Raw genomic sequence first — 14133 nt, 5'->3', positions numbered from 1 at the left:
GCATTGTGTGTGTATGTATGTATGTGTGTACACATATATGATTTGCTATTGAGCAGAAAGTGTTTTCAGGTTACATAGATAATTCCATTTCTTGGCAAAGTAACCTAAACTCAAATGGCACTGATCTGACCTTAAATGGTCCTTTGTACAGCGGTGGTAAATCCTGGGAAGATCTTGAAGAAAACAGTACCACCATCTATGATTGAGTTCAGTTGGCTTTTTTAGATAACCATATAGGAATATACAGGTAAATATCAAAGAAGAATTCAGTCCTATAATTATAAGTATAAATGCTGTCAGAAAAAAAAGATATCTACCAGAAGTAGCTCCCTAGGTAAGATGGCCCTGTTTTCTATAGAATATATATTTCTCAGTAAATGAGACATAAGTTTATTTGGAGAAAACTCCAAGTGTATGGATTTCCAGATAGTAAAATAATTTTACTATAATTATCAAAGATTCTACTGACAGGAGTAAAGCTGTATAGCTACAGAATTAGTGAGATTCAGCTTCCACTCTGGCACATAGTACCAGTTGCTTTTGATCAAAGAAAGCAGGTGTCACACTTAGCACTCACTGAAAAAAAATAAGTACTACAGAATACAATCTATTTTTTGCCAGTCTTTTTCTCAAGCCAACAAATTTTAAAATAGCACTTCTTTTCTTGATGGATGGTTCTGATTAGTCCAAGAATTATAAATATTACAAAGTAAAAACGATTATTCAGAAAATCAATTCAAAATATAAAATGTGCCTAAAAAATAAATAAATGAAATAGGCACCTGTCGATTCTGGTTTTTCCAATTTGGCTTTCTCCGCAAAACAAATCAGAGATGACTACATCTGTGGGGACCAAAAGTGGACGTCTGCTACACTAGAATCCATACCACAGCAGATGGTGAATATAAAGAAACATTAGTTTTAGAAGAATTTGAGAAAGATGAATTAAGAGAGGAAAACTAAGTAAGGGTCCGTGAAATTTACTCAGATGTCAAAAAAGTAAAAAACATTTGGAAACTATCACTGTACTTTTCTTTTTCCCTAAAAACTTCTGGAGCTGTAATCATAAGCACAGAACTGTGACTGGTTGGAGTTTGTGCTTTTCCTCACACAAATTAAGTAAAATCAATGAAAAACTTATTTCCAACCCCAAAGGACATGAGATTGAAAGATGGAACTTTATCAGCAGACTTTTATTTGGAGGAAGGAAAGGAAAGTACATCAACTGTGAACTGCCTACATTTCAATACCACTCCCACATACTTAGTTCTTGGACCCTTTTTTTAATCCCAAGATTCTAGTGCTTTCTCAAACTGAAACACAATGACTGAAGTAACCAGATCTTTTCTACCAACGGGTAAGTAAAATCAGACTATTTGCTCAAGTTCTTGTGAAAAATCACAAGCCAAACGAATGACAAATCCTTCAAGTGTGGATAATTGTGTATTCAACTGCAGAGCCACCTTCGTTGAGACTGTTACTGTGAGAAACAAAATGGCAAGCTAAGTAAAAACCCAAGCAAGAACTTCTTAGAACTGAAAGTATATGACCTGGAAAACACACCAAGGTTACTAAATTCCCAATGAATCCTGTGCATATCTTAAGTAAATGAATGTCAGATGTTAAAAGGGAGTCTTTCAGACTCCTGATCATAAGAGATCATTAGTTTGATCTTCTGTTGACCATAATGCTCTGTAGAAAACAGGAGTATCTCTCCTGTGTGGTTGGGAGGTAGGGGAAAGGATGTTGCATATAGATTTCAAACATAATACACATTAGAATATATTAGGTAGACTAAAGTACAAAGTGCTGCTGGGAAATCCAGTGATGGAGGAGGCACCTTTAATATGGGCGATCAGTTTGAAAATTGCTATGAACCGATTAAATTCATCACCAGCATTCAGACAAAATAGGTTTTACTTTCTTTTCTCTTCCCAAGATAAATGAACTAAAAAAGCCAAATTACAAACAAACAAAAAACACACACCTTTAAGAAAAGCCCACCAACTATAAAGTTCTTCTAATGGTTTTCAAGCCTTCACTTAGGTACTAATAATAAGAACAATAATACTCAGATGTGGCTATCAAACATGTGTCTTTTCCTGGAGCTATTAGGGATATGTTTAGAGAATGACTCATTAATCCCTGGCTGTGAAAAGGCACCTTCAAAGTCACACCAACTCGTAGTAAACATAGATAATAGCACACTTCCATGAGAAGCACATTATACCAGGTCCCCAAACTTTTTTGTGGGAAAGATCTATTTTTAATTTTCCTGATGCTTGAGATTTTTGGGTGAGGAGGCAAGAACCTAGAGAGGCACTGAGGCAGCCAGAGAGACTCTCCCTAAATAGACCAAGGGAGGGGTGCTATTTGATATATTGCCTCCCTGATGGGAGTCTTGGCTAGGACAGTGGGTGTGGGCAAGACTAAGCAAGAGGTGACAACAGTCATGGAAGAATAGGATTCTTTAAATGACTCTACAGCAACATACACGCAAGCTTCAAGCTTGACTGATAGATCCTGCTCTCTCAGCTAGGAACTTGAGAATTCCAGACTATATCATGGGAAGACAGAATCAGGCCCCTTCTCCCAAGTGTCATGTTCTAATTCAACTGATTGACAAATGAAGAATAAGGATGTATGATTTTACCACACATTATCATTCTAAGGCCCAAACCAACCATGAGAAAAGTTAATAGGGGAGGTTATAACACACGGAACTGGCTATTCATTAAGAGTTTGTTATCATTCAATATTAATTGAATGCCCATTAAGGATACTGTAGTATGCAAGCTTGGGGGAGGGAAACATAGTTCAAAGATGACTCAAGCCATTTAGAGCTAGGATGGGCGAGTGCAAAGTGAACCAGAGGATCCAGATTGGAGACCAGCTTTGAGACCTACCCTGTGCTCCTTATTACCTATGTGGCTAAGGACAAATCATTTTTCCTTTCTTGGTCTCAGTTTCCTCATCTGTAAAATGAAGGGACTGGAACAGATTACTGGGATCCAGAGATAGCATGATACAGTGGGAAAGAGTGCTAGCTTTAGAATCAGAGGTCCCAAGTTCAAATTCTGTCTGGCATTTACTAATCAGTATGCCAATGGTCAGGTCACTCAACAATCTCTGGGCTGGGATTCCTCTTAGAGTGCTAGTTGTACTAAATGTCCTTTTATAGCCCTTTCAGCTTTAAGTCGATGATTCCGAATCCTATAAGCTCTGGGGTCCCTTTGAGTTCTGAACCCAAGAAGATAACCTTCTATGAAGACACATCTTGCCATGTAACAGGAAAATCAAACTAGATATATAGGCATAAATACATATGGCATAAATGGGGATTTAAAAATAAGATGTAGACAAGGGTTTCTCAAATATGGAATCTGCAGAGTATTTCAAGGATGTTGTGGCAACCAGAGACACAAAGCTACAAACAGCTATTTGGTAATATGAGACATATTTAAAACAAAACGTGGAGGGCTTTGATGAAGCAGGAGAGGCGCTATTGGGGGAAAAGTCAGGCCTGACAAGTTTGAGAACCACTGACTTACAAAGACACACACAAATTCAAATATCTTTAATCAACACTGAAGATGAATAACATGTGACTGGTACAGTGGAAAGAACTCTGAACTCGGAATCCCAGGGACTGAGTGTTGAATCCCATTTCTTCCATTTACCGCTTGTGTGATCTTGGGCAAATCACTTAATATCAAAGGGTCTCAGTATCCACATCTATACAAAGAGTGGGGCTCTACGAGAGGGCCACTCCAGCCCTATGACATGATGAAACAGTGGATGTTTTTGAAAAATGTAGGGAACACTCAAAAGATATGAAGACAATTTTCAGATTAAAAAAAATTAAAGCCATTTCTAATCAGATGAAAAAGTGCTCTAAATCTCTATTGATTAGAGACATGCAAATTAAGACAACTCTAAAGTACCACTTCGCACTTTTCAGATGGACTAAGATGACAGAAAAAAATGATAATAAATATTGGTGGGGATGCAGGAGAACTGGGACACTGATGCATTGTTGGTGGAGCTGTGAACTGATCTAATCATTCTGGGGAACAATATGAAACTCCGCCCAAAGGACTATCAAATCGTGCATACCCTTTGACCAAGCAGTATCTCTGCTGGGTCTGTATCCCAAAGGATCATAAAGGAGGGAAAGGGATCCACATGTGCAAAACTGCATTACCCAGGAACTGGAAACTGAGTAGATGCCCATCAGTTGGGGAATGGTTGAATAAGTTAGGGTATATGAATGTAATGGAATTACTGTTCTATAAGAAAGGATGAGCAGGCTGATTTCAGAAAAGCCTGGAAAGACTTACATGAACTGATACCAGGTCAAGTAAACAGAAGCAAGAGAACATTGTATACAGTAACAGCAAGATTATATTGATGGCTAACTGTAATGGACTTGGCTCTTTTCAACAATGAGGCAATTCTAATAGACTTGTGATGGAAGGAGCATCCACATCCAGAGAGAGAACTAAGGAGACTGAACGTGGATCAAAGCATAGTATTTTCACCTTTTTGTGGTATTGTTGATTGTTTGCTTGGTTTTTTCTCCTTTCTTATATTTTTTTCCCTTTTGATATAATTATTCTTGTATAACATGATGAATATGGAAATATATTTAAAAGAATTTCACATGTTTAACCTGTTCAAACATAGAATAGATTGCTTGCTATCTTGGAGAGGGGGAAAGAGGTGAGAGAGGGAAAAAAAAATTGGAGCACAAGGTTTTGCAAAAGTGAATGTTGAAAGCTAATTTTGCACATATTTGAAAAAATAAAATACTATTAATTAAAAAAACGATGTAAGGGACACTGCTTTGGAGGTCTTTGGCTTCTCTTAACTTCTGACCTCAGAGACCTTGTCAGGTACTTCAGGGGAAATAAATTCAAACAATCTATTTTAAATGTCTGCTAGGTGTCTGGTACTGTGTTGGAGGCTCAGGATACCAAGGCAGTAAAAACAAAGCAGGCCCCATCCTCAAGGAGCTTATTTTCTTCTGGTGGGAAAGAAAACATCAGAGAAGGAGGATTAGGGATTTAGAGATGGAAAGGACCTCGGAGGTCATTTTATCCAAGTCCTTAATTTTATAAATAAGGAAATGAAAACTCAGAGATGTTCAGTGACTGCCAAGGCTCACTCAGGAATTAAAATTATTGAGATCGAAGATTTAAACTCAGGTCTTTGGAATCCAAATACACAGATCTCTGTTGACTGTGTAGTATTCTGATATCTTCCCATAATAAAATAAATAGGAAATAATTTGATGAGGAAGTGAACATTAACAACTGGAAGACTCAAAAAAGCGAATAACAGACTATGGTGAAAAGGATAAGTGAAATAAGAAGTAGGTAAGACAAAGAAAAGGAAAGAGGGAAAAGATGAAGAAGAAAGGGGAAATGAGAGAGAGGAGAAGAAGACTGAAAAGGCAGCTAGTTACAAAAGCTGGAAAGAAAATGTTAAAGAGAAGTAGCTTGGTGGCACAGTGGATAGAGCACCAGCTCTGGAGTCAGGAGAACCTGAGTTCAAATCTGACCTCAGACACTTAACATTTCTTGGCTGTGTGATCCTGGGCAAGTCATTAACCCCAATTGCCTACGTATAAAAAAAAAGAAAGAAAAGAAAATGTTAAAGAATCAGAGAGGGTCTAGCCCAATTCCTTCTTTTTACAAAAGAAGAAACAGACCTAAGAGATGAAGGGTCTTATCCACAGTCAGAACAGAATTATTATGTTTTTTTTTAATTGTTAAGACAAAGAAAGAATGGGTCAGTATACTACAGGAAATAAAAATCCAACTCACAGGAAGAAGAAAAAGTAGGTAGAAATTACTTATCTCAATTTCCTCCACTATCCATTTTTGGGAGTTTTGTTGTTGTTGTTGTTGTTACTGAAAATGTACAGCAAAAAATTTACTGCAACTTATGCTAAGGGATGAAAATAATAGCTAGCAATTATATAGCACTTTAAGGTTAGCAAAGCATTTTGCAGAGATTATCATCAACACTGGGAGGTACCTCTATTTGACAGATTAGGAAACTGAGGCTGAGAAATGCTAAGTGATTTGCCTAAGGTCACACATATCCTACGTGTCTGAGGCAGGAGTCTTCCTGCCTGACTCCAAGTCCAGCCCTCTTAGCCACTGTCTATGTAATAATAATAGTTCACAGTTAAATACTTCAGGTTTTACAAATCACTTGCATAAAGATGAAAACAAATAATAGCAGATAATCGATTTCCTTCTCTTAAATAAGAGGAATAAACAAAATGACCTCTAAAGTCCCCTTTCATCTATGGCTATGGTGGCTATGATCTCATCAGGCAGTTTTGCAAAATCCATGGCCCTAACAAATTAAGAAAGGAATGTAGCCACAAGGAGACATGTAGTCTAGGAAGTCCCCTGAACCCAATAAGAAAGTTCTTTCACTTCTCTAATTAGTAATGCTGTATAACCTCTCTGAAAGAAGTAGAATTATCAACCCTATTTTACAGATGAGGAAACAGAAATTAGGTTGAAGAAGTTTGCCTAAGATCATGCAGCAAACTGGCAACACATCAGAAACACACCTCTACTGTCTCTGTCCACTGAAGCACAGCAATGAGACTCTCTTTCACAATAACAGACTACACGCTAAAGGATGAGTTGGGGAGAAAACAGCGCCTGTGCTGGCACTCGACAGCCATATAAAAATGAAGACACACTGGCTCCCAACTAGCAGGAGTGTTCTCTGTGCTTGTAAACATACCCCAGTGTGCCACACATACAAAAGGAACCCTAAATGACCACAAGACACCAAAATGAAGTTATCAGAAAGCCACAATAGCAATCCTCCTTGATCAGAAGGTCCATCTAGCATGCTCTCGATCAATAGTGGACACCACATTAATGGTTTTTCCTCCACTGAGAATCAGTCTATGCTTAACATATAAAATAGTATCAGGAATTTTTACACTGATGCTAAGTGAAATGAGCAGAACCAGGAGATCATTGTATACTTCAACAACGATACTGTATGAGGATGTATTCTGATGGAAGTGGATCTCTTTGATAAAGAGAGCTAATTCAGTTTCAATTGATCAAGGATGGACAGAAGCAGCTACACACAAAGAAAGAACACTGGGAAATGAATGTAAACTGCTTGCATTTTTGTTTTTCTTCCCGGATTATTTTTACTTTCTGAATCCAATTCTTCCTGTGCAACAAGAGAACTGTTCGGTTCTGCACACATATACTGTATCTAGGATACACTATAACCTATTTAACATGTAAAGGACTGCTTGCCATCTGGGGGAGGGAGTGGAGGGAAGGAGGGGAAAAATCGGAACAGAAGTGAGTGCAAGGGAGAATGTAAAAAATTACCCTGGCATGGGTTCTGTCAATAAAAAGTTATTTAAAAAAATAAAAAATTAAAAAAAAAGGAATTTCCCCAGATTTTTCCTTGTTCCATTTTTTTCAGCCTGGGATATTTAAGACAACAAAACTTCAAAGCACACACACATGACCCTTCCCTCTTTTCTCTGCTACAGACAAATGATTGTGGATTCTACTTAAAAAAACATAATCCATAATTTATTACTTCAAATATTGGATTTTTTCACAGTTATACTGGCAATGTTAAGAGAAAAAAATCAATTTTGTTGTAGTTTACTGTTCAGATGGAAGGAATGAGAGGCCAGCCAGGTTGGCTGGATATTGAGTAAAGAAAAGCCTCTATCCGTGGGTGCAAATATCTATGAGCCACGTGACCCATGCAGAACAATTACTGGATAGGAATGAAAGTGTCACCATCTTTCATAATCGATGATCTTAATGACACAATGTTTTCCATTTTCAGATACCTTAAATTTGATCACTTTGATTTCTTTTATTGAAGGAGAAATCAAGGTCCAGAGATGACCTACTTAACAGCACATTTAGAACTATGACATTATTTGCTCCCAAGTCTTGAACTCTCAAGTCTATTTCTGTTCCAGGTCTAAAAGTCATTTCATACCAGGTTTCCAATCATCATAATTTGTTCTCACTGAAATCTGGGGCAGTTACTTACTTGAATATGGTGTACACCATTCTTTTTTCCAATCTGTTGCTCAATGGTCTGGACACAGGAATTACATGTCATACCTTCCACTGCAATGGTGATAGAATTCACACCCATAACTGGATCCATTCTGCTTTTCTTCACATTCCTGGGTTAAAAAAAATAGTAAAAGATCACCTTAGCAGTGGAAATGAGCACTTTTCTTTCTCTATGGAACTGTGCTGGTAGTAAAGTAAATAAAAATCACTTTTTTAAAATCTGCCTATAACTTTCCTTCCTCTTGGGAGGAGGTGGTAAAAAGCTATTTCCAAGACAAGACATCACCATACCTGAATAAATACAGCACTAAAAGAAAACCTAGGATATTTCCAAGGAGACAGAGTTATTCCTGCTTATTCTTTCCTTCTTACTGTAATTTCTCATAGCTAATACTATTGCACCAAGTTGTTTTCGTGCTTCAAGTAATTTTCTTTCAACACAAAATCACCTAAATACAGTAACAATTCAATTGAACAAACTTTATCGAGTATTTATGTAGACTAGGCAAAGACAAAATTTCAGGTCATGTACCTATTAGCTTATAATGTTAAAAGACAAGGGCAAAGGAGATAATATATCAGTAGGAGTAGAAAGGAAAGAAGTTACAAAGAAGCATATTTCTATAGAGTTTGTTTACATACCATTGTGCAATTGGTATGATCAGTCACATTGGAAGCAAGCCTAAGAAATGAGTCAGGAAAAATAATGGGCTTTTCCCAATGCATATCTGTAGGCAACTTTGAGAGGAACCTTACATTACTCATGTTTGGGTCCCATGATTTTGTGTAACTTTGAAGGTGCTAATTAAAGCAAATTTTTCTAGTTTATAAGAGAAGTTACATTAGGAAGAACAGGTTAGGTAGATACAGGGAAATTATGCAAGTACTTGGCAAGGACTTCAAGTTATATAGAGAATAATTAGCTTTGCAGAAGAGGGAGGGGAGAATTTTGAGCTAAAAAGGGAGGAAAGGGTAAATGGTGACTCGGGGTAGGGGAGGAGAGGGAAAGCAGGAAATAAAAGAAATGCTACTAAGATATTATCACACCCAGCATGAGACAGCAATAAAAGGAAAAGCCAGAATCCAATCACAAAAGTTCAGTGTTCCCTCTTAGAATCTACTTGATTTGAATTAGAATCTGTATTCACGTGACCATAAGTAACACTTAAAAAATGGAGACTGTCCCAATAAGAGCTAGCATGGACCATTTCAAGTGGGATGAAATCTCCAAGGATGAATTCTGCCTATTTCTGAAGTGATGCTAATTTGATTGATCTTCTACCACCTCATATGATAGATAGGATGTTTAAATATTTCAGAATCCTATTCTCTCAGACGGCACAAGGTAAAAACGATTACAACGATGACTCTCCTTAGACAATCAGATAATCAACTTAAAAGCAAGCAGGCTTTATATACAAGTAAACCCTGACCACTGACATACCTAAAGGCACACTCACCAGACTGCTTTAGGCTCAGCATCTTTGTATTTATGGAGCACCCTTGTTTAAGGCCTCCCCTTACACTACCTTTGAATCTACTCCCTGGTTTTGGAAACAGGACCAGCTTCCATGTTAAAATAGATATGTTACTAGAAAGGCTAGAAGTCCTTTGCTTTCAGACAATGAGTCCAAATGCACATCACAGGAAACTAGAGCAGCCTGCTTAAAAACCTGGATGACTCATTAAGATACTAGGGCTAAAATGATAGTTCTGATTCAATTCACTTCATCAAGCACTTAAACCTAGCAAAGCCTTACACTAGCAATGGGAAAACAAAGACAAAAAATAAACACCCCCCTATCCTTGAGTTTACCAAGTCGAAGAAGATACAACATATACTTTCATTGTTCTGTTGTTTTTCAATCGTGTCCGACTCTTCCTGACCCCATTTTGGGTCCTCTTGGCAAAGATACTGAAATGGTTTGCCATTTCCTTCTCTAGCCCATTTTACATATTTGGAAACTGAGAGTTAAGTGACTTGCCCAGGGCTACACAGCTAGTAACTGTCAAATATAAGGCCACCTTTGAATTCAAGTCTTCCTGACTCTAGGCCCAGTGTCTTGTCACTTTACCACCTAGCTGCTCACAACATATACACAATGAGTAAATCAAAACAATCTGAACTGTAATTTCAAGAGGAAGATAATTTCAAGTGTTAACCAGGGAGAGGATAATCTTAGGCAATCAACTCTAAAATGCTACCTATTATACTCAGAAACTCATTGTTTGTATTGTTTTGATCTCTGTAATCTATTTTCAAGATCATATTCTCTCTCATCTTTGCAGGGGTAAGTTTTGCAATGGCCTTTGGCCAAAAGCAATTTTGTTCTCCACTTGCCCTGCTACATTTTCTACATGGCAATCCAAGACCATAACGTACAAACCACAAGACCCATACAACATCCCTGCCCTGCTTCCCTACACCTTTTTCTATTAGAGCCATGGAAGTCGTGAAAACTCTTCCTAACCTTATTCCTTGTCCTCACCCAATATCTAATGACTTTATCCCTCTCTGTTTTCTCGCTCCATCACCTCTAATTTGACTTCATTTTTCTTTCTTCACAGTCCTGATTCTATAGTTGACCAAATCCATACTCTCTGTCCAACAGCTGCTCGTGTCCTTCCAATCTTCGGAGAGCAGTACTTCTCTATTCTGTAAAGGAAGAAGTCACACAACTGGGCTGACTGGATTGACTACAAATTCCTGTTATGTAATGTCAACTGGGCCCTCACTGACGAGAAGCAATTCTTCCTTGACTGAATCTAGAATACACTCCCTGCCTTTCCCTGTCTCCTTGAGCTCCCTATTCCTTCTTCCTCTTCTCCCAGCAGAAAAATCTTGCCTCCTACTAATATAAAGGCCATACATCACAAGCTCTTTTACCTCTCTGATTCCACATCTCAAAATCCATCTTTTCCCATCCTCCCATTCCCTCTCTGTCTCTGTCTCTCTCATTCTCTCTCTCTCTCTCTCTCTCTCTCTCTCTCTCTCTCTCTCTCGCTCTCTCTCTCTCGCACACATGCTTACAACCATGTGCAGGCATCCCTCATTTGTTCAAAATCTACTCCACTCTGATATCTTTTCAAGCTAAACCCCTCTATTTCTCCTCCTTTTCAGTGACAAGGATATAGTGAATAGTTATCTAATTGTTCTGTCTCTATTTCCTTACCACCTACTCACTTTTTAAATCCTTATAATCAGGCCTCTGATCCCCCCACTCAACAAATGAGGACCTTGGGCAAAATGATCACCAAGGTATATTACAATGCTAAAATTCTATGATTTTGCAAATGTTTGGTTTTTCAACATTTCTAAATCTCAATTTTGGTGCTGCCAATTATCAGTCATGGAATTATAAGACAGTACTAAATTTCAGAATGCAAAAGGAGACAGGATAAATTAGAATATGGTGTGGAAGGATGATGTTTGAGTACCTTAAAGCATCTTAAAAGCTAATGTAAGTGAAATACAGTACTGTTTTTCACTTACCAATATAAAGGGAGGCAGTGGGACAGAGGAAAGAGCACCAACTAGGGAGTCAGATCTGGCTCCAGTTCTAGCTCCTGACCTTACTACTTGTGTAGCGCTGGACAAGAGACACCTGCTCTGGACTAGAGAAGCTTCTTGACAAGCTAGAGCATTAAACTGAATCTATTAAGAAATCCTATAAGTTGTATCCCTTGAGTACCAAAAATCAGCTTGACAAGTATAAATGGGAGGGACACAGCTAGAGGGCAGGTCCTCTGCAAAAGCAGTCGGGACTTTAGGAAGCGATGAGTAGCCCAAAAGAGGGATGCGATAGGAGGGGGCCAAGCATGAAAAGTTGCCTGGTTTCCAGGAGTAGAGAAGGGATTAGCTCACTGTACTTGGTACACATCATACCTCATCTGAAGTGCTGTGTTCAGTTCTGGGTGCCATGTTTTAAATAAACTGAAAAGTTAGAGAGTGTTAAGAGAAGAGCAATTAGCACAGTGAAGTCTTGAGCCCATGACATATGAAGATCAAGCAACTAGGTGTGTTCAACTTGGAGAAAGGATGGAGGAGGAACTTGAGAGGTGCCTTAGAGCATCTGAAGGGCTGTCGGATGATACATAGATCAGATTTGTTCCTGTCTGGCCCCAGGGGGTAGAGCAGGTGGAAACTGACAAGTAAACTTAGGTCTGATAAAAGTAAAAACATCTTAAGCAAGTGCCCTGTCCAAAAGGTGACAATCCTACCTTGAGAGGTGGTAATTTTTCTTTCTTTGGTGGTCTTCACGCAGAGACTGAACGACCATTTCTCAGATATGTTAGAATGAGGGTTTCTTTGAGGCAGCTGGGTAGGATAAAGTACTGGGCTGAAGTCAGGAAGACCTGCATTCAAATGCAACCTCAGACACTTACTAGCTGTGTGACTTTGGGTTAGTCATCTAACTTCCTGTTTACCTCAATTTTCTCATCTGTAAAGTGGAAGTCCTAATAGCACCCATCTCCCAGGGTTGTTGTATCAGAACTATTATATGCTCCTAGCACATAGTAAGCACCAAATAAATGTTAGCTATTGGGTATGGATTGTATTAGATGACTGAGGACCCTTCCAAATTTCCAGCTCGGTGATTCTAAGGTCTCTTCTAGCTCTAAATCTATGATTAAAATTGCTCCCCAGAGTCACCAAGCATTGGCTGCTAAACCCAATAGCCTTTTGTCAGGCCTTGTCTTTCTTGGCCTTTGTGCATCTTCTGATACCACTGACAACTGCCTCCCTGCTGGATTCTCTTTCCTTGACCTTCCTAGCACTGCTCTCTCCTGATTCTCTCCCTGCCTTCTTTTCTTTAGATTGTACACTTCTTGAGGGCAGGGACTGTCTGTGGCCCTTTTTTTGTATTCCCAGTGCTTAGCACAGGGCCTGCTGTATTGTAAGCACTTAATAAATGTAAACTATTGAATGACCTTCCTAAGGCAGGCCTAGGCAAGATGCCACAGCACCTAATTAAGGCAGTGTAAGAACACTGGGAACCTGAAGAAAGGTAAGCTGGGAAATAGAAAAGTAGTACAGAAAGGGAGATGGAAAGAGATCAAAGAAATGGACTGTATCAAACTTCTGTGCCAGGACTATGCAAAGAAAAGAGGGAAGAAACTCATCTTCCTCCTGCTCTGCACAATGGTTCAGCTATCATATAGGCTATATTAGCTTTGTAGACTGGCCTAGCAACTTAAATACCATTTATTAAAGTAATTTTTGTCAGAAAAATGTGCCTGGATCTCAAACTTAAGAAAAAACTTTGGAGATAATTAAGTGCTTTGTTAGGGATGCTTTCTGTTGAGTATACTCCAAATCAAAGCAGGGGGATAGAAACCCCTGTTCAAAACAGGGAAAATATCCAGTAGAAAATGGAACAATTCACATGATGAAAAGCTAAGAGGCCCTTACAAGTCCAAATCATGACTATATCAACTTGTTTTCCTGTTACATATGGCCTGATGCATATGTTCCAAGATACCACTGGCTATCAATTGGACCTTCCTCCTTGCCTGCGTACATGGACATCTGCATCTCACAGGCTTTTACTTCTACGCTATTTGCTCTACTGAAACGCTCTTCCCCATGCAAACATAGGCTTTCTGGGAGGCTTTTGGTTCAGTCTAATCACATGTGGCTCTAGGTGCCCGGGCAGCTCTACCCACCCCACCATTCTTATCAATACTTGTATATAATGTAACATGTAGTTGTCCTATTTATTTCTTAAAATTTAAAATGCCTCAATGGTAGGAGCAACATTAATACAGCTGCTACTACTAATGATAATCAATAGCATTTATATACAAATACATGTTAAGGTTTACAAAGTGCTTTACCTATGGCAGAAATTAGGCAAGGACCCACACTTAACACCACATACCAAGATAAGATCAAAATGGGTCCATGACCTAGGCATAAAGAACGAGATTATAAATAAATTAGAGGAACATAGGATAGTTTATCTCTCAGACTTGTGGAGGAGAAAGAAATTTGTGACCAAAGATGAACTAGAGACCATTACCGATCACA

The 14133-nt window shown here is 38.6% G+C and overlaps 1 protein-coding gene across 1 annotated transcript in view; it reads right to left on the bottom strand.

Moving 5' to 3' along the window:
* Window positions 1-14133, bottom strand: part of ATP7A (ATPase copper transporting alpha) — a 120904-nt gene that overhangs the window by 53025 nt on the left and 53746 nt on the right. Inside the window, exon 2 of the mRNA XM_051969203.1 lies at window positions 8074-8212. Within this exon, the coding sequence (XP_051825163.1) occupies window positions 8074-8193 (120 nt within the window). The 5' untranslated portion in view covers window positions 8194-8212. The remainder of the gene's footprint in view (window positions 1-8073; window positions 8213-14133) is intronic.

This window comes from Antechinus flavipes, chromosome X (genome assembly GCF_016432865.1).
Source record: "Antechinus flavipes isolate AdamAnt ecotype Samford, QLD, Australia chromosome X, AdamAnt_v2, whole genome shotgun sequence".
Classification (NCBI taxonomy): domain Eukaryota; kingdom Metazoa; phylum Chordata; class Mammalia; order Dasyuromorphia; family Dasyuridae; genus Antechinus; species Antechinus flavipes.
This window is presented reverse-complemented; position numbering and strand designations above follow the sequence as displayed.